Below are 21,352 nucleotides of genomic sequence, written 5' to 3'. Positions count from 1 at the left end.
GCTTGTTAAATGTCTTGGACCCTAAGGTGGCGGGTGCCATGGTTGAAGCTATTCAAGCGGATGGGAACCCGACGTGGCTAGACCAAATCCGGGGTCGTTTTTTGCATCCAACTGATGAGAGTTTGAGTAGATATGCCAGCGAAGTTCTAGGTGAAGATGTTTGGAATGACCCTGTCGACCCGGGTCGAGAGGAAGTCATTGTTCTTTCAAGTGGAAGTTCTGACCAAAACCTTGAAGGTCTAACCTCTTGTTGCGCGCGTGCAGGTACCACGCAGGGTGATGTTGTCGAACCCGTGCATGAGGTTATTGGTGATGATGATGATGCAGAAGTGCCTGTTGATCATTCTTCTCCGTTAGAGTCGAGGAAGAAAGCAAGAACTAATAAATCTGGGAGGAAAGAGGGGAAGGCTGAGGGTAAAGCTGCTGGTTCTTCTCGTAAGCAACCCTCTATTCTTCCTTGTCTAGATTATGTGGTAGTTTCTGACACGTTGTCTGGCCTAGGGGTTGGTGAGAGAAGTCGAGAATCGGATCCTGATGACAGTGCTACCTTGACTGAGCACATGAGGAAGAAAGCCCTCGAGGATCACAAGCGCAAGCTTGATGAGCAATCTGCTGCTCTTCTTGCTGCTAAAAAAGCGAAGCTTCATAAGGAGGCCCCCCCAGCGCCTTCTGAATCTGAGGTTGATCTTGGTGTTTTTAGTGGAGGTCGTGGAAATCTTTTGGAGGAGATATTTGCTGCGTCTGCCCCTCCTACTGGTAATTAGCCTTTAGTTGTATATTTATTTTTTTTTGGTTTTCTTCGAGTTGTTTTTAATTCTTGTTTCGTGACAACAGTCAAGATTGGCAAGAAACCTCGTGTGGTGGATATTTCTCAGATCACGCCGCCCACTTCCCCTCCGTCAAGGACGGTTGGTCTGACCCCTCCTCGTGATGATGTTGAGGCAGACAAAAGGGGTGGAGAAGGGGCTACTGAAGATGTTGGTGAAGGTGGTGGTGATGCTGGAGTTGTTGGTGGTGATGGTGGAGCTGATAGAGGTAAGGGGGTGGAAATGGAGGTGGAATCCAGTGAAACTACTCCACGCCAAACCATTTATATTAAGCGTCCTACTGGTGGAGGTGGGGCTACTTCTGGTGCGGTGCGCAGTCCGCAATTTGAGCATAACCCTGCTGATTCTTGGGGCACCCAGAATCCTGCTTGCGACGACTTACCACACGCCCCTCGCTGGAACCTTACCCAGGGTTCCAGGATGAACGATGTGAACAACTGCCATGAATTTTTTGCTATGTCTCTTCCCCCTGCTGAGAGGATGTTCCAGAAAAACCGCAATCGATTTGCCTTGTTGGATGACCATGTTCGTGCCGGGGTTAATTTCTTTGCCACTTCTCAGGAAATTCTTCGTGAATAGCGGTCGATGGGAGAGGAGACGCTCGAGTTTGAGGAGTCAAAGAAGTTGTTTGCTGAGGAGAGGGAGAGATTTAATGCGGAGAAGAAAGGTTTGCAGTGGAGGGTATCTGATGCTGAACAGAAGCTTGAAGAGCAAAAACAGTTGAATGTTCAGAAACAGAAAGATTGGGAAGCCGCGTGTGAGCGTACGAATGTTGAGATGCAAACTCAGCGTGATGCGATCGTTCGTTTGTTTGGTGAGAAAACGCAACTTGCTGATGAGGCTCATCAAGCGCGCCTTGCTGCTGAGAGGAAAGAGAAGGAATACGTTGATCGTATTGATAAGTTAGAGGTGCTCGCACAGCAGAAGGCGGCTGAGTGTGAGGCTGCACAGCGCCTTCTTGCTGAAAAGACTGCTGAATGTCAGGCAGCAGAACTCCTTGCTGAGGAAACGTCTGCTGACACCAGATGGTTGCTTTCTCGTGGTGTACCCTTGGTAATTTCTTTTGCTCTTTCGTGTTCTTTTATTTTTGTGATCTTTTATTTTGGTTGCCTTTTTTTATGCAGCTTGCTGACCGTATTCTGAATTCAACTGAACTTGCCACGTACATGTTCGAATTGGGCCAAGCGGGTTATAATAGCGGTCGTAAGTTTGGATATGCTGAAGGCAAGGCTGCAGCTATCAACAAAGAGAAAGATTACCATTTTGAGTTGTATAAAGAAGATTGTGACGGTGCTTATGCTGCTAAGCGTAAGGCGTTTTCAACCCTTGACTTTGTCGTCGTCCGGGCGGCGCAAAAGTTATCTCGGAAACCAGATGGAGTTGCTCTTCTGAAGAAAGCCCTTGGAGACGATGCCGATGTGGCAGGAGGTGCTGGCACCAGTCAAACTTGATGGGTGGATTCCGGTCTGTGCGCCGTGTATGGCCTTGAATGGGTCTGTAATGTTGACTGTTTTAGACAATTTTATTTTTATTTACCTTTTGTGGGTATATGCACTTGATCTTCTTTGTTTGATGCATATTTTATCGTTTGTTTGTGTTTATGCGAATTTTATTATCGTCATAATATGTGCATGTTTAATTACTTTGATTAGGTGTCACGAATGAATTGTGGCGCTGACAGGTGTTGTTGTGTTACTACAACGTTTTATTCTGTCGTTTGAATGCGCGCGCATATATGTGACTTACGACGTGATCGAGTTGCAGGTTATTGTGTGAGCTCAGCTGCGTTCAGCCTTGGGAGCATTACAATGTTTAGTTACCTTGCTATCGATTTTTTCGTGTTTATGTGGGCACGAAGTTTTATTTTGGCGTCTTGTAGGCTTTGGTTGTGTTTCTGACCCGGCTGTGCACTTGGTTGTGACGAGCCTTGGAGGTCTACAACGTTTCCTATGGTCGAGCCATTGATGTTTTCGTGTACGCCCAAAGTAATAAATGCAGTTGTGACAAGAAATTTGCATGAAATAAAGGTAGCCAAACACTTCTTGTATTATAGTAAATGTGTTGGCAGTACGCCCTTTTCGATTACATAGTTGTTTTACATGTAGCACTTTCGGAGTTGTTGAGCATTCCAGGTTCGTGGAACCTCTTTGTTGTTGATGGTGCGCAGTTTGTAAGCTCCCTTGCCGAGTACTGTATCGATTACGTATGGGCCTTCCCATTTGGGCGCCAGTTTTCCGGGCTTTTCTGCGTTGGAAGCTTCATTGTCCCGTAGGACATAGTCTCCCGGGTTAAAAGTGCAGACTCGGACTCTGGAGTTGTAGTATTTCTCCAGCTTTGTTTTGTACTTGGCTTCGTTGATTGCTGCCATCTCTCTCCGTTCTTCTAGGAGGTCCAGGTCGATCCTCCTTTCCTCTTCATTGTTGATTAAGTTCACTGAGAGCATTCGTGGAGATGGTAGCCCGATTTCTGCTGGAATGACTGCCTCAGACCCATAGACTAGGCTGAACGGTGTCTCGCCGTTGCTTGTCTTTGGCATTGTCCTATGGGCCCACAATATGCTGGGCAGTTCGTCTACCCATCCTCTTCTTTTTTCACCTAACCTTGCTTTGATACCATCAACGATACTTTTGTTGACTGCCTCTACTTGACCATTCCCTTGCGGGTGCGCAACCGAAGAGAAGGTATGCTCGATGTGTAGTTCTTTGAACCATCGTTCGAGGTCGTCTGCTGCGAAGTTAGTTCCGTTATCGGTGATGATTCTGAGAGGTAGGCCAAAGCGGCATATGATTTGCTCCCATATGAATCGCTTGACGACTGCCGATGTGGTTGATGTAAGTGCTTTCGCCTCCACCCATTTGGTGAAATAGTCGACTGCGACTATTATGAATTTGACCGCCCCTGGTGCTTCCGGGAAAGGACCTACCATGTCTATGCCCCATTGTTGAAAAGGCCATGCCGTTGTGACTGGTACTAGTTCATTTTTGGGGCGCTTGGTCTTGGGCGCATGTCTCTGGCAGCCACTGCACTTCCTCAACTCTTTCACAGCGTCCAGATGCATCCTGGGCCAGTAGTATCCGACATTCATCACTTTTGCTACCACCATTCGAGGCCCGGCATGAATACCACAAATTCCTTCATGAACTTCCCGGATTAGGTAGTTTGCGTCTTCGGCGTTAACGCATCTTAGCAGCGGGCCGAGATACGACTTTCGGTACAGTATCCCATCTGCCATCTGATAGTGTTCTGCTTTGTATTGGATCTTTCGCGCCTCGGCTTTGTTTTCGGGAAGTATCCCTGACTGCAGGTACATGATTATCGGTGTCATCCAGGACGTTGTTCTGTCTGGATGACACTGACTTCTCTGAGTGGAACGGATGGGTTGCTCAAAACCTCTATGCGCACATCCTTTGCTAGGTGCTGGAAACTTGTTGATGCGAGCTTACTCAGCGCGTCTGCTGGCTTGTTCTCGCTTCTGTTTATGTGGTGCACTTTGTAAGAGTAGAAGGTTTGTAGCAATGTTTTTGCTTGGCTGAGGTAGAGTGCCATGACATCCCCTTTGGCTTCGTATTGGCCGTTGATTTGCCCCGCTACCAGCATGGAGTCCACATGCGCTTCGATGTGTCAGACCCCCATTTTGATCGCCAATCGTAATCCAGCCAGGAAAGCTTCATACTCTGCTTCGTTGTTTGTGCTCTTAAAATCCAGGCGTATTGCGTATGTGAATTCATGTTTATCGGGGCTTACCAGCCTTAGCCCTGCGCCTGCGTCGTCTTCGTTAGACGCTCCATCGGTATATAACAACCATGGCTCTTCTGTTTGCTTTTTCTCAGCTTTTTCCATGGCTTTACACTCTCTTTCTTTGTCAACTGGAACTTCTGTAATAAAATCTGCCAGGACTTGGCCTTTGATTGATGGTCGCGGTCTGAAAACCACATTGTGACCTCCCAGTTCTATTGCCCATTTGGCTAGCCTTCCGGATACTTCTGGCCTTGCAAGGATATTGCCGATGTTGTAGTTTGTTAGCACGTGGATGACGTGATTGGCAAAGTATCTGCGCAGCCGTCTTGAAGCATGAATCAGTGCAAGGACTAACTTTTCCATAATTGCATATCGGGTTTCTGGATCGGTCAAGGTTCGTGACACGTAGTAAACTGGTGTCTAGATACCTTGACGATCGACAAGCAGCACAACTCCGACTGCCCTATCGGAAGCTGAAAGGTAAAGTACCAAAGGTTCTCCTTTGTTTGGTGCGGTTAGGGTTGGTAGTTTGATGAGGCAATCTTTCATCTCGCGGAACGCATTCTCTGCTTCCGGAGTCCACTAGAACTGGCTTTTCTTCATACAATTGCGCAAGGTTTTGATGAACGGAAAAGATTTTGCGGCATGATTAGCCAGGAAACGATTGAGCGCGGCTAGTCGTCCTGCTAACTTTTGCATGTCTTTGATGTTTGATGGTGAAGGCATCCTTTCTATGGCTTGGACTTTTTCCGGATTCACCTTAAAACCATCTTTTGTGACGATGAAGCCTAAGAACTTTCCTTCTTCCATTCCGAATGAGCACTTTGCTGGGTTCAGCTTGATACTTATGCTGCGTAGCGTGTTGAAAGTCTTTTGGATGTTAGCCAGCATCGTGCCTTCTTCTTTGCTCATAATTACCAGATCGTCCATATACACCTCTATGTACTTGCCGATGGCATCGCTGAATGTTTCGTTCATTAATCACTGGTAGGTCGCGCCCGCATTCTTCAAGCCGAAAGGCATCTTGGTGTAACAATACAGCCCTGTCGGCGTGCGGAATGCCGTCTTATCTTCATCTTGGACGGCCATTTGAACCTGGTGATACCCCTTGTAGCAATCAAGAAAGCATTTCCACCTGAATGTTGCCAGAGAGTCGATTTTTTCGTCTATGTCTGGTAAGGCGTAGCAGTCGCGTGGGCATGCCTTGTTTAGGTCTTTATAGTCGACGCACATTCTCCAGCTGCCGTTTGGTTTCTTTACCATCACTGGGCTTGCTACCCATGTTTGGTATCTGACTTCTCTGATGATGCCTGCATTCAGTAGTTCTAGTACTTGCTCTTTCATGGCGTCGTGCTTTATATCGCCCAGGTGGCGCTTGGCATGTACCACTGGCTTTGCGTCCTCTGAGACGTTTAGACGGTGTTCTGCAATGTGCCGTGGAACACCGACCATGTCAGCTGGTGTCCAGGCGAACACGTCCATATTCTCGTGTAACAATTTCTTGAGCGCTGCGCGCGTTAGATCGGACATCGCTGGTCCTAGGGTAACTGTTTGTTCTAGGTGGGCGCTGTTCAACACCCATTTTTCCGCCTCTGCGCGTGGCGCTGGTTTACTTGCTTTTGTAGGCCTCATTTCATCTGTTGCTAAGACTTCCTTGCTTGCGTATATCAGTGCGATGCCTGTTTCCGTTGGGAATCCGACGGCTAAATGTGGTGCAGAGCAAATCATACTGAAGTCTCCCTGGGATTCTCTTCCTAGGAGGATGTCGTGTCTTGAGTGTGCAGGCAGCACCATGAACGTGACTTCTTCTGTTCTTGAATTTCGTCCGTCCGAAAGTAACACCGGGAATGATATCTGTCCCAGGGGAAAAATGGCCTCGTTGCAGAAACCAGTTAATGGGTAGTCTACTGGCTCCAAGCGCGCTTTGTCCTCCTGGTCAAATTGATTGAAGCATTGTTCGTATATGATATCCGCGGTGCTCCCCGGATCGATGAAGATGTAGTCTGTCTGATAATGACCAATCACTCCTGGAATAACTATTGGTCGTTTTTCCCTTGGGCCTCCTCTAACAACTGGGAAGATGACTTGCTTCTTGCGCCACGAATCATCTTGTGTGCGCTTGTTATAATTTTTCTTTGGTCTTCGTGGACCTCCTTGCACCATGTGGGTTTCCAACTTCTTGAGTTTTTTGTTATCTGGCCCTTCGTCTCTTCTTTGGATTTGGCGGTAGTCGCGCTTTCCGCCTTTGACCAGGTGAGTGAGCTTTCCATCTCTTAAGGCTCTTTCGATTTCTTGCTTCAGGCTAAAACAGTCGTCGGTGAGGTGACCCGTATCTTTATGGAATTCACAGTAGAGATTGGGATCTTGACCCCTTTTGTTGCGCATCTGTAGGGGTGGTTTGAATTGGTGGTTTTCAGTGGCCAAGACTTCCGAAGGGGTCTTTTTAATGGCGTCCACTGCTTCTATCTGTTTTCTTTCTTTACTTCTTTTCTGTGTGCTATCTGATTGATTGTGTGTCGCGCATCTTCTCTTGGTGGGCTTCTTTCTCTATGACTGGAAGACCTCCATGACTGGCCTCTGCCTTTTCTGCCGTGTCAGTCATTAGAGTTATGTGCGCGTTGACGGTGGTCATCACCGATCAACTGTTTGTCTGTTTGTGCTATTGTTTTGGCGGCCTCAATGAAGGTTTCCCAATCTTTGGGTCCTCCGTCTCTTCCATTCACGCGTTTGATCAGATCATCACACTTGACTGCCCTCATGAAGTGCGCGCGCATCATTTTTTCTCCCACATCTCCAATCTCCAAACATTCTTTGTTATATCTTGAGATAAAATCTTCCACGCTTTCGTGGTCTCGACGCCATATGTTTAGACAATCTGCTGGGTCTCTGGCGTGCCTCCGCTGTTGAGAGAAGTGTGCCAGGAACTTCTCTCTAAAGTCAACCCATGATTTAATTTTTCCTGCTGGTAAGCTGTCGAACCAGACGCGCGCTGCGCCCACGAACGTTTGTGCGAACAGGTGGCACCAAGTTGGTAGGTTCCACCCACCTGTTGCTCCTGTGCCTTTGAAGACCTGTAGGTGATCATCTGGATCTGTCAGTCCATTGTATTTGCCAACGTTGTGCGGCAACTTGGTTTTGTCTATAGCGGCTGTGGCAATCTCCCTGATGAATTTCGAATCTTCAGCCATGTCGTCTGGACGATAGCTTAAGGTATAATCGTGTTCTGCCTTTGGGTTGTACCCTGCGTGCTTTGCGGGCTTGTATGCTTCGTGCTCTGGATGAAGTCTGCTAAACACTGTGGTTTCCCCTCTGTATGTTGGGTCGTCTTCTTTTTCATCCCATTCTGTGTTCATATTGCGCGCGCCCAAACGAGCTTGGATCGGTTTTCTTTGCGCGTTGGGATTTTGCACAAAGTTACTTTCTGTTTCGCCATAGGTATCGCGCATGTCGTGCGCGCTTGGTCTTCTCACATTTTGAACTGGTCCTTTCTCCGGACGTAGGTTCCACGCGTTAGTCTGCTGAGTTGTATGTGTACTCAGAGACCTTGGTTGTGGAGTGACAAATGCTGACTGGTTAGCTTGTGCTTGGAGTAGAGCTTGCTGTGCGCTGAGTTGCGTATAAACTAGGTTTATGGACGCCATCTGTTCGGCATACCAGGAAACTAGAGTTTTTCCTTCGGGTAGCCCTAAAAGTGCGGAGTAATTGAGTTATGCTTGTTCCGATGGAGCTGAGGGGCCAGCTCCATGGCTTGGTGTCAGCATTGATGGTGGTGTCTGTTGCAACACCCCGGTCGGAGTTTGGAATGCGGCTCCGTTTGTGGTTTGAGTGATGATCCTTGCTGGTGGAGTTTGGAAAGTGGGTCCAGTTGTGGTTTGGCTAACAACCCTGGGTACACTCCCAAAGATAGGAGGAAAATCGTTGTTCAGTTGTCCCTCTTGGATGGTTTCGTTCCTTTGACCCCTTTGGACGTGTGCTGTGTCCGAAACGAGTTCGAAGGAAGAAACTTCTCCGTCGACTGGGTGTGAGGGATTTTGTTCGGCCATTTTGACGAGTGTTTTTCAGTAGAGAAAAGAGATGAAATTGGTGTTGCAAAAAGCGGATGGCGCCAATGATGAAACACCGAATAACACGAGCTTTATCAATGAGGTTATTTCGTCTATGGGGTTCAACCTCTTTCCTTACTCGTATCAATGGCTTGAGATCTGCAAAACAGTAAACACCGTCAGTCTCGTTAAGAGGGGGAGAAAGGGGATTTCCCTCTTTACCAGGCTCCGGTGTGAGAATAAGTACTGTTCTGAGAGAAATAAATGGTGTGTGTATAGAGTGAGTATGGAGAGTAAAGGATCCTGAACCTGAATGATGAAGGGTCCTATTTATAGCCGGATGGTGAAGAAGGAAGGAGCAGCTGTGCCAGCTGTGGGCGCGTGCCAGCTGTCCGACCAAGGGGAATATCCTCTTGGTCTGCTCTGTCACACCCCCAAAATCCACACGCGGAGTATCACCGCTTGGAGGCGTGACTGACCAGGATCTTAACCACCAATCATATTGAACGTGTAATATAGTTAAGTATAGCGGAAGCATTTAAGTAACCCAAACAATAATATTAATATATGAATCATCATAAGTGTTGAAATAGCATTCACGATCCTTTGCCCACAACGACCTGCTCCTCCCTGTGCAAGCTCCATAATGTACCTAAGGTCCTGCAAGGCATGCAGCAGAGAGTCAACAACTAGTTGAGCGAGTTCACAGAAAGTAAGTTCAGTAATGGAAATGGTATAGCAAGCATTGCGTTCGTTTATCTAATCATGCATCGTATTAGTTCGTTCATTTTTCATGTATAGTATTGGTTCGTATCGCGGGCCCTTTCGGCATGTATGCGAAGATTGGGGTTAATACTCCCAAATATCCTAGACTATGTATATTTGTATCGCTGGCCACCCTGGCATGTGTGCGAAGTTCTAATATGTTTAGTTCGCAGCCTTCCCGAGGCATGTGTGCGAAGATCAGTCATAATTATCGCAGCCAACTCTTGGCGTGTGTGCGAAGATCTGTTCAAGAAGGTATACTAGTCTAGCCGTATCTTATCATTCACCACCCTCACCCTGAGGACTCATATCATTATGTTCCGTTAACTAAGTATGTACGTATCGTTCATTCAATCCCATTCCCACCCTGGGAACCCCATGCCTTGGCTGTGTGAACTCACCTTGGGTTGCTCGGCAGATACACAAAGAGAGAGAGTTCTTGAACTAACAGTGGTCAACCACGTCCTAACAGGGTTATCACATAAGTCAGGTTCGTATATAGCACGTATATTGTATCACGTATAATCATGGCAAACACATACACGTATCAGCAAACCGATAACCAACAAGTAAACAAATCCAAGTGTCCGGCCCAAACATAACCCGGCCCAAAACAGTAATAGCCCATAACAACATATCAGTCCAGCAGTCCAACTAGCAGAGATGTAAACAAGTCCAATTATCCGGCCCAATTAGCTGGGCTCGTGCCAGTGTGCAAGTCCAATTATGTGCACGTGCATGGTCTCGACTCGAGACTAGAGATCTCGAGTCGCAACAAGGGAGATCTCGACAGATGCATATCCTTCGAGACTAGGTGGTCTCGAGTCAGGTCTCGAGTCGCAACCGGGTTACGAGTCGCAACAGGTGGTCTCGGTTCGTCATGGTCTGGTTACGAGTCGCAACGGGACTCGCAACCATGGTCTCGGCTGATGTTGTTGCTGGTCTCGAGTGAGGTACCGACTCGCAATCCGTGTCGCAACCAAGTGTGGCTATCAATTGTCACAGATTTCCAAGTTTATCGAAGTCAATCAACAATTATCCGGTTTCTATGATTATCACCTAATCAATTAACAGTTTCTATCTTATTCAATATCCGATCAAACAAGCATAATTCACAAGTTCCTATCAAGAACCCTACCCGAAACATACATGAACACATCTTAACATATGAGCAGAATCATAACAATTCATATAACCATATAGCCGAGATCAAGCAATTAATCCGATTAAGTCAACATACACACATGGCCGGTTAACACTTATATTAGACCGATTCGATTCCTACAACCTTTTCATCACATCAATCAGTTCGAAAACCAAGCATAGCAAGAAAAACAATATCACACCGGTATTAACTTATTAACATGCAGTTCAATTCGGTTTAGCTTAGGCACGAAATCATGATCATCATTTAATCAAATAAGCATAAACAAACCACTAACCGGTTAAGATCAAACAAGGGAAGGGAGTGACCCGATTGATGAACAATATCTTCGATCGGAGGAGTGGTGTTTGGCTGCTTTTGGTCCCGGTTCCGGTTGCGAGAGAAAGAGAGGAATTGTGTGTGTGTGTTCTAGATTGCAAGATTGTAAAACTAGAACCCTAAAGGTGTGTATGTGTATATATACGTAGAGGAGGTGTGGGCCGAAATCCCACATGGGCTGTGTCATGGTCTCGAGTCCACTAAATGGACCGAGTGGGTTTTCGTGTAATCCAATACTATTCGGTTTAAGCAACATATCACGCAATCACATAACCATGTAACACATAACATATCATGTATTCGTTCAAGTAACATAGTTCACGTGAGCATATAACGTTACACAAGATAAGTCTAGAGTACGGGTTGTCACATGCTCTGTCACGACAGGTGTAGTGGTACACGTGGCGTTCTTACATTTGCCCACGCTGGAGACCTCGTACTGGTGTTGTCAGCTCTGCTCCTTGATTTGTCGCAGGCCTACGTGGCGTTCTGCGAGTGGTGACACGTGTTGTCCTTTATGTCGGATAGAGCATCTTTGACGCCAACTGTAAGTCTTCCAGAAGTTTCCAGAAGCTTCTGGATTGCTTCGCTGATGTGGACGCCTTGTATGCTCAAAAGTTGTGTGGTCCCTGCCATGTAGGCAGGGAATTGGGACCATACCTCTTTAGTATGCCTTGAAATTTGCCAAAAAAGCCTTACACAAGCTCTAAACATTCAAAGATAGTTGTTGTACACAACGGATATTCCGAAAACCCAGGTGCGGGTATTACGAGAACCCGGGTATGGGTATTACAAAAACCCGGGTACGAGTTTTATGGAAAATCGGGTATGATGAAAACCCCGGTACGAAAAAACTCGGGTTCGGGTATTGAACAAAATATGCATACCCAGTCCCTACCCTACGGGTAGGGTCGCGTTCGAGTTTAAAAAACCAAATTTTTCTAATACCCAGATTCGGGGTTTTTTTCGAATTCGGGTTCGAGTTCGGGTCCCCTACTTTAAACCCGTCAACCCACAGACGCTCTAAAAGTCTAAAACAAACATATGACGGTGGGTGTAAGCTAACCTCCTCACCGTTCCCCTTTGATTAGGTCGGTATTGCCAAACTTCGTCCTCACCACTCATTTCACAACACCCACACACAAAACACCCAAATTTCTCACACAAAAACCCTAATTCCTCTCAAATTCCACCAAAATCCACTCAATTTTTCTCGTAATCTTCTTCCACACCCAACCTAATCATCAATCGCTCACTTTCCGCCATTTTCAGAGCTCAATTTGAGCCGTTTTCATGGGGTAAATCATCAGTTTCTCGATAATTTGTTTGCTTTTTATGGAGTGGGATAGTAGCGACTCTGATCTGAGCGGAGACGACGAAGGATTCTTGTTGAACGATGGAGGTCCATTGCCGTTTCCCGTTGATAGCTTGCTTCAACCGGCGCCGTGTGGATTCGTTGTTACTGATGCTTTGGAGCCTGATAATCCTATTATTTATGTGAATTCGGTTTTTGAGATTATTACTGGTTATCGTGCTGAAGAAGTCCTCGGTCGGAACTGGTGAGTTGTGTGTTTGGATATTATGTTATATGTATGATGTTGTTGGTTAGGGTTTGTGTGTTGTAGGGCTTTTTGGTTAGGGATTGAAAGGAGTTGAATTAATATTATATGTTGTTGACTTGTTGTAGATGCTATGGTTCTGTTTTGTTATACGGATAAGGCGATAACTAGGGCGTTTGTATTGAAGATTTGAAATAGTTGAGTATAGGTCTGGACTGGAACAGTTAAACATAGTAGTATTGCTTTTGGTTTGCATTTGAAATCTTTGAGTTTATTCTGGTGCTTATGCTTAGGGGCATTAGGTCTCTTTACTCTTTAGAATAAAGAAAGAACAGTGTTAGTCAATCAATCATACTCAGTAAAATCTTGCCCGTAGCAACGCTATGAATAGGGTATGGGGAGGGTGGGATGTAGGCAAATCATACCTCTATCTTGGAGGATAGAGAGGCTGTGGTAGATTATAGATTACTTGAAAATTAAATTAAAGTTTGATTTATTGAATAACTAATAGAGTTGGCTCGATTTGGGAGGGGCTGATCTCCAATACAAGAATACTTGATAGTTAAAATAAACAAGACATGAAAAACTAGAACAGGAAATGGAATGTTTAAATGTAAATAGAACAGTTACTAATCTTAAAATTTAGTCCCTACATTCAGCCTCCTGCGTTGACTCCCCGCGCGCGCGCGCTAAATCAGTCCTAAACCTTTGCTTCTGATTGAATGGGTCATGATAACTGAACTGGGACCTGTTGGACTCAGAAGGGTCGACCCGCTGATAAGGGGGAGTCATATCAGGCTGCTCTAGGGAGGCCCTTGGCTTCAAAACATACCTGGACCTGAAAAGTATATTAGAAACATATGCAGTTAATATCAACAATATATCAGTTATTGGTCCCTTGGTGAGATATCGGTGCAAAATATCGGTTAGAATATTGGTACCGATATTATCGGCGATATTGACCTATACTGGACCGATATCTCACCGATTTCCCCATATCAGTGCCTTTCTTCTTAGTTCTACCATTCATCTTTTTTTATTGGGTTGCTGCTATTAGTGTTTTAAGTCCTAATTGCTTATTGTTGGTGTTAAATGTTAGTGTTTCAAATCATAACCAGTTTCTACTTGCTACAATTGTTAGTGTGTTACAAGTTGCAAAAGGTTAATTTGTTAATGGTAGGAGAGTATACTGAATTGTTAGTGTTAAATTGCTATATATAAATTCAGCATGATATTAAAATTACCGATATCCCACTGCAATTACGATATATCAAATATCGGTCCTTGACTGATATCCGATTTTTTTACCGCATCAACTGCTTGGTTAGAATTTAGAAACATAAGAGTGCTTCTCATGGAATCTACGTAGCAGAAACCTAAAAGTACTAGAAATATAGTTAAGCTACCAGTAACAGAAAATGGTGAAAAAGTATTACAGTGATAGATAAAACATTCTAGAGACGTGAAGATAAGAGGAAGGTAACCTGCATAGGACACTAATTAGAAGGAGCAACATACAATTAGGAGTTTCAAGTTCTCATGGATGGCTAAAAGATGCTGTTTTTTTGCTATAATGGTTGATATAATCGATAGAATCTCTTTCAGTAGTATATAATGGCATGATAGATGCAACATCAAGCTGAACTTTTTAATTTCTACTATTTATTGGCATGTCCAAAACACTTTTAAGGCAATGGAGATTGAAGAAATGAGTGGCTTCTTAGAATAGAATAGGAACGATAGTTTGATTCTTTTTCTACCGTGTGTATGCTTGTGCAGTTGTTGTACCAATTTGAGTGCACCAAGTCTAGAAAGTTGCTTTTTCATGTTCTTATATTTTATATGGTAAAAAAGTGTATTCTTACTTATTCATAGAAGTAACTTAAATATTATTTTTCTGGGTTGTTTTGGTCCACTTATTGATTTGTGTATGCTTCCTCCCAGATGATGGTGCCAGTTTCATTCATCATTAACAGCTTGGCAACTGTATCTGATGTCTGGTATTTTAAAACTGTATTAATGAAACAAGGATTGGATTAAACTACATTATTCTGTTATCTTGACAAAAACATAGTACGGTTTGAAGATGACCTGGATTAAAATTTGCTGGTCGCCTGGTCTAGTAGTTTACCTTGCTTGCTCATCAGAAATAAACATTTTTTTGGTGCTTCTAGTTCTAGCTGTAACCCAGTTATACTGTCTTCCTGGTTCATGCTCATACTTACAGATAGCTACCAGATGATCTCGTTTGACCATTTTTATTCCGTCAGTGTTTTTTTCTTTGGAATCGCATTCTGTATCACGAGCTTAAAACAGTATGAAATATGAAGCATTAAGTCTGTAACCGTATGATTATTTATCAAGTGCAAACCTTCCGTACACCAACCCAAGTAGCAGCCTGAGAAGTGAGAATTTGAAGCTATAATCTTTTGGAAAACTACCAAGTTAGTGAGTTGATTGTGAGTATGGACTTTTTTGAAGATCTTTTTGATAGATCTAATAGATTAAGACCCGCAGTACTGTAAATAGATTAAGCCTTAAACATGATAGATTGCTAAGGTTCACTCCCAGCCTTTGTTCAAATTCTAAACATTTTTATTAAATTTTCTAATACTTTTACAGAGTCCTATACTGGAAGATGTACTGCTCGTTGCATGTATTAAAGCATGGTGCAGTATGTACATTAGTTGATTGCTCCCACAATCTTCGTTACATCTGCATTTATATGTTTATTCAGAATATATATTATTATTGATATTTAGTTTTCGTCTTTACACTTTAATAGAATTTCAAAAGTTAAAACCCCCATGGAGTGAACACGGCACTGGAAACTTGGAAATGTGAGGATTGAAGGCGTATGATTTAGGTGTTGAGGCTCTAATGTGCTTTTGAGTACATTATTATTAGCTCACTAGTTTCAAGTTCTATCTGCCACTTCTTTTAGAATTTAAGAATATGCAGTTAATATCGGATATTGGTCCCCATGTAAAATGTTGGTGTCAAATGTTGGCCAGAATATCGGTACCGATATTTGACAGCTATATCACTGATTTTCCCGATATCAGTACCTTTCTTTTTAGTTCTACCATTCGTTTTTCTTCTTATTGCTGCTATTAGTGTTTTAAGTCTTTATTGTTAATTGTTAGTGTTTAAGTCTTAATGAGTTCTCACTTGCTACAATTGTTAGTGTTTTGCAAGCTGCAAAAGGTTAATTTGTTAACGGTAGGAGAGTATACTGAATTGTTATTGTTAAATTGCTATATATAAATTCTGCATGATATTAAAATTACCAATATCCCACCGCGATAACCTATATCTCAAAGATTGGTCCTTGACCGATATCCGTTTTTTTTACCACATGAACTGCATAGATTAATCCTTAATCCCAGGTATAAAGAAATACTGCTACGTCTTTATGTTTCATTCACAAACTTAATAACATGCTAAATGGTTTAGAATGAGGGGCGATGGGCTCAGGAAAATACATTAGGGGCGAAAAGGCACTCTCCATGTAGTTCTGGGTCAAATTCGGTCAAAGTTAGGGTATGTAGAAGGTTTATGTGTTAAGAGATCAAAGGGATGCATAAGTTATGAAAGGTTAACTTGATAAATACATATAGGTTGATATGCTATATGTAAAACTAATGAGACACAATTTCTGATTGTAAATAACGCTTACTTGGTTGTGCATAAATGCGCGCCTTGGCTTTTGGGACTAAACCAAGCGTATAGACTGTCATGCATGTAAAACTGTTTTGTTGAAGTAAATCTGAAGTGCGATGTAGTGTCTTATTAATTAGCTGCACTAAATGCACATTATAAAAAGTTGGTACTTCACAAAGGCCTACCGTAACAGTTCAATATAATACTATATGTAGCATTTTAGTCTATCTACATATCTGCAAAAACGCTCACTTTCTTATTGAGGTGAGGAATTAGGAGATATACCTTGAGGAAACTTGATCAAAGCGGTAGGAAATTAACCTTGTTTTAGTGACGAAGCTACAAAAAGTAACTAGACGATGGAATTAATGAAAGTTTAGGAAATAACTGTCCAATAATTCTGGCTTGGTTTCTTTGTACTTGGATTGGTGAAGCCCCTAGTTTTTTACGCAGTTTAAATACATATGCTGTTTTGACACTTTTTTTTTTTTTTTTTTTTTTTTTCTGGTATCTCTTATATAATGGGATCTTTTGATGAAACTCATATGAGGGCATTCTTGTACACAATGTAAACTGTCATTTGTTTGTAGCTTCTAACAGGACAATATGATAAACTGAAAACTAGGAAAGTATCTATGTATCTCACTGAACAAATAATTATAGTAGGGACTAACATAATGCAAGAAACTGAGGTAGCCTGTAGTATTTTTTACTCTCATCAACTTGCTGTCTCTTTTAGTTTGTTAGAGAAACATAGACTTGTAGTTTGGCTGCAGAGGTGCTTTTGAATTCCAGAAGAAAGTTCTTCGGTATTAAAACTGGTGATGCTCATTATAGGGGACATTTTTGAGACACCTATGCACACTTGCTTAGAAACGGTTGATTTGGACTATCTATATACAACGAGTCAAATTTAAATGTGCCAAATAGATCAAAAGTTTGTTAAGTGTACTTTTGATGGATCAACCTTTTGAATCGCTTTATGAAAAAAACTAAATACTCTGATTTTACAGTTTTGGTAATCATATTTGATATGCTAATTATTTATAAAGGTATCTTGGGTCAACCTAACCGGCATAGTTGTTAATAGCGCTCATAGCGGGGGCCATGGTTATCAAAAGCGCTCGCCTGGTGCGCCTAGGCGCAATTTTCGGGCGAGGCGCAACCATACCGCCTTGTACCGTCAAAGGCGCGCTTCTTGTAAGCTTCCGGCCAAAAAACGACTTTCCGGTGACTATTCCGGCCGGATTCCTGACCAGTTTCCGGCGAACTTTTGCAAACTAGTGCCATTTTTCGTCTGGACAGTGGTTGTGAATGGATCATCGGAGAGCAGAAATTTGATGAAGATGAGAAGAAAAATAATGGAAGACAACGTGATTTACAGAAAGGAGGAGTATGTGTTTTGAAGAGGAGAGCAGATTTTTGCTTAAAAACTAACCTTAACAGTGTTTTGTTGCAGAAAAAGCTACTGTTTTGCAGAAAGGACTGTGCACAACAGTGATACCAAATAGTTAACAAAATTCATTTTTATTTCAAAATATTTTAAACTATTATAGCAAGTACACATCTGTATATGATAGAATTTCTTTTACAAAGATTATTTTAAAAGGTTTAAATATTTTTTGAAACTAGCTACATAATTTTAATTTTAATATCTAATTATATTAGTTCTATAGATGTATCTAGAGAGTAATATTTATTTATACACCTACAAGATACATTTATCATCTTTTTCAATACATAATGCATTTTTTTTATTAATGTGCGCTTTTTTTTTCTCGGGCCCTCGTTTTTTTTGCGCCTAGGCGACAGGCGAGGCCTATGCGCCTAGAGTGCGCCTAGCGCATTTGATAACTATGGCGGGGGCTATAGCGAATAGCGTAGCGAAGCATTCATGTGTCGCTATTTGATTTTGGCTCCTCCATAGCGGGTAAATAGCGGGATTTTAGGGGTTTTTTTTTTCTGTTTTATTATACATAGCGAGATTGTATAGGTATAAAATATACCAGGATTTTAGGTTTTTTGTTAAATATACATATAAATCAGTGTATAAAACAACACATTTGGATATAGTATACATATAATTTATTTCTAAAATTTTCTTCTAGTGTCACTAAACATAAAATAGCGCCCGCTATTTCATCGCTGTTGCTACGTAGCTTACTGCTATTAACGACTATGCTAACCCGTAGAGCCACACAATCTGTTAGCATTTTTAACAATTTGTACTTTGTTCAGCATGTAAAGTTGCCATTTTTCCATGTAGTGGGCATTTGGGTAACGGTTATTTTTGGAGCTTATCGAAATTTTGGAAACCCGATAAGCTTATGAGTTTATCAACTCAATTTATGACTTACTGAATTCCTTAAGCTGTTGACATCTATTGGTTTTACAAAATTTCAGTAAGCCCCAACAAGCTGTAAAAACACCCCCCTAAAATGGTAGTTATATACATGAATTGAAATTTATGTTCATACTTTTGCCCGCCTCAGACCATACATTGAATTATTTGTTCAAAACTTCAAATGTTATATTGCTATTGCAGTGTTTACGACTAAAGTACATTTGTTTTCATCTCGTCTAATCTGTGTATTTGTTTTCAGCCGGTTCTTGCAATGCAGAGGTCCATATGCAAAGAGAAGGCATCCTCTAGTGGATTCCACTGTAGTCTCGGAAATTCGTAGATGCCTTGAGGACGGGATTGAATTCAAAGGAGAATTATTAAATTTCACAAAAGACGGTACCCCATTAATGAACCGGTTGCGTATGACCCCTATATATGGCGATGACGACGCGATAACACATATTATCGGTATACAGTTCTTCACAGAAGTCGATCTTGATCTGGGCCCACTCACCGGATCCACAGCAAAAGGAACCGTGAAGTCATCTGACCCGTTTCGGTCTAGTCTTCTCTCTTGTCGGCTAACTCCAGATGGGACCCGCAACTCTTCTCGCGGACTTTCCGGGATTCTACAATTAAGCGATGAAGTGATTTCTCTTAAAATTCTCTCACGGTTAACCCCACGAGATATTGCATCTGTCGGTTCGGTTTGCAGACGGTTCTACGAGGTGGCTAAGAACGAAGACTTATGGAGAATGGTTTGTCAGAACGCGTGGGGTAGTGAAACGACGCGGGTTTTGGAAACGGTTCCCGGAGCTAAAAGGTTAGGATGGGGTCGGTTGGCTAGAGAACTCACCACTCTTGAAGCGGCTGCATGGCGGAAACTGTCCGTTGGCGGTGCTGTCGAGCCGTCACGGTGTAATTTCAGTGCGTGTGCGGTTGGGAACCGTGTAGTTCTGTTTGGCGGTGAGGGTGTCAATATGCAACCAATGAATGATACTTTCGTTCTGGATTTAAATTCTAGCAAACCCGAGTGGCAACATGTGAAAGTTGCCTCACCGCCACCGGGTCGTTGGGGTCATACGCTTTCGTGTGTAAACGGTTCTAATTTGGTAGTGTTCGGAGGATGCGGGACCCAAGGGTTACTTAACGATGTATTCCTCTTGGATTTGGACGCCAAACATCCAACATGGCGTGAAATTTCCGGTTTAGCCCCTCCGCTTCCACGATCATGGCATAGTTCCTGTACTCTTGACGGGACAAAATTAATCGTTTCGGGTGGTTGTGCGGATTCCGGTGTACTGTTAAGCGATACTTTTCTACTTGATCTTTCTATGGAGAAACCGATTTGGAGAGAGATACCCGTCACATGGACCCCACCTTCTCGTCTCGGTCACACTTTATCGGTGTATGGTGGTCGTAAAATCTTGATGTTCGGCGGTCTTGCTAAAAGCGGGCCTCTTAGGTTCCGGTCTAGTGATGTTTTCACCATGGATTTGAGTGAGGATGAACCGTGTTGGAGATCCGTGACCGGAAGTGGGATGCCCGGTGCGGGTAATCCAGGTGGCATCGCTCCACCGCCCCGGCTTGACCATGTAGCCGTGAGCCTCCCTGGCGGCAGGATACTAGTCTTCGGTGGTTCCGTTGCGGGTCTTCATTCCGCCTCGCAGCTTTATATTCTTGACCCCACTGAGGAAAAACCCACATGGCGGATGTTAAACGTACCAGGGCTGCCACCGCGGTTCGCTTGGGGTCATAGCACGTGTGTTGTTGGCGGTACGCGAGCCATTGTTCTTGGCGGTCAAACCGGTGAGGAATGGATGCTAAGTGAGCTTCATGAACTATCTTTAGCAAGTTCTGTTATCTAAACATATCCGAAAAGCTTTTGTACAAAAAAGTCAACACGTGTGGTTGCTCGGGTCAACACTTACAGGTGTGTGGCGATCTCGAAGAGGGTGTTCCGTTTTAAGGTACGATTTTTGTCAGATTTGTGCAGAAAACGTTTTGTACTTAGTTTTTTGGTAAGCAGTAATTGACAGATTGGATAGGGTATAATACTATATTACTATAATATACTTAGGTCTTGTTTTTCATAATGTAAGCTCTCTTGTAATGCTATGGTTTAAGGTCCTGTGTTGGTTGTATGTTGGTTGTATATAGGAAATGACAAATTTGTCCTTAACTCTCTGTATTCAGCTCCTCTGCTATGTTCCCGGGAAGCCATCGCCGTCATCTTTTTGAACTTGGTCCAGCTCCTTGTTTGGCCATGGATGACGACTTTTATTTTTGTGGGGGCACGATGGCTTTAAGTGGCTGGCTATATACATATATACCTTTGGTGGTTTTGTCATATGACTTGTCATATTTGGATGGTTTTGGATTCATGGTTTTTTTTTTGTACTTTTATTTCTAAAAATTTTATAAGCGAATAAAAAGATTACACTTTTAGGAGGCATAGCCAGCTCTCGCCTCTCGGGTGCCAAATCAGCAAGTTGGCCACAGAAACAAGGATCCAACGGCATTGAAACCGTCGGGCTTTGTAGCTATCCAGAATGAATTATTATTATCATATATACAATTAGGAACCATAAGACAACATCAACACTGAACTTGTGACCAGAAACAAATTTATTAGCATCATGTAATACAAACAGGGTTGTTTTCATCCAACTTGCAATAAGTGTGTGTGAACCCAAAGTGCTTCAGCCTTCAAATTCTTGTTAACAATAACAACTCTTGTCTATAATAGAGGTGGAATCCTGTTGGCTTCACCTACGACAATTGATCATTGCTAACACCACAGCGAACACCAACACTGCCATCGCCACTACAACAATTAGCATGCCCACCACCTTCTTTGCTGGCGTTGACGCTAATGCCATTGTCGGTGCTGCAACAACCGTCGCCGTTGACATCGTCTACACCGCCGC

The 21,352-nt window shown here is 43.2% G+C and overlaps 1 protein-coding gene across 1 annotated transcript; it reads left to right on the top strand.

Annotated features, from left to right (window-relative positions):
• Positions 1–11,884: 11,884 nt before the first annotated feature.
• Positions 11,885–20,772, top strand: LOC110877479 (adagio protein 1). Its single transcript, XM_022125628.2, has 2 exons — positions 11,885–12,415; positions 18,682–20,772. Exons 1-2 carry the CDS (start codon positions 12,192–12,194, stop codon positions 20,288–20,290), a joined length of 1,833 nt encoding a protein of 610 aa, XP_021981320.1. The 5' UTR covers positions 11,885–12,191; the 3' UTR covers positions 20,291–20,772.
• Positions 20,773–21,352: the final 580 nt, after the last annotated feature.

Source organism: Helianthus annuus, chromosome 9 (assembly GCF_002127325.2).
Source record: "Helianthus annuus cultivar XRQ/B chromosome 9, HanXRQr2.0-SUNRISE, whole genome shotgun sequence".
NCBI classification, from domain to species: domain Eukaryota; kingdom Viridiplantae; phylum Streptophyta; class Magnoliopsida; order Asterales; family Asteraceae; genus Helianthus; species Helianthus annuus.
The sequence above is the reverse complement of the archived record's forward strand: the minus strand, read 5'-3'. Positions and strand labels throughout refer to the sequence as shown.

What these genes read in the sequence shown, in the direction of transcription:
- LOC110877479 (XM_022125628.2), top strand. Translation starts at nt 12,192, where the DNA reads ATGGAGTGGGATAGTAGCGACTCTGATCTGAGCGGAGACGACGAAGGA. An exon ending in GAAGTCCTCGGTCGGAACTG is followed by an intron (nt 12,416 to 18,681) that starts GTGAGTTGTGTG and finishes ATTTGTTTTCAG; the next exon opens with CCGGTTCTTGCAATGCAGAG.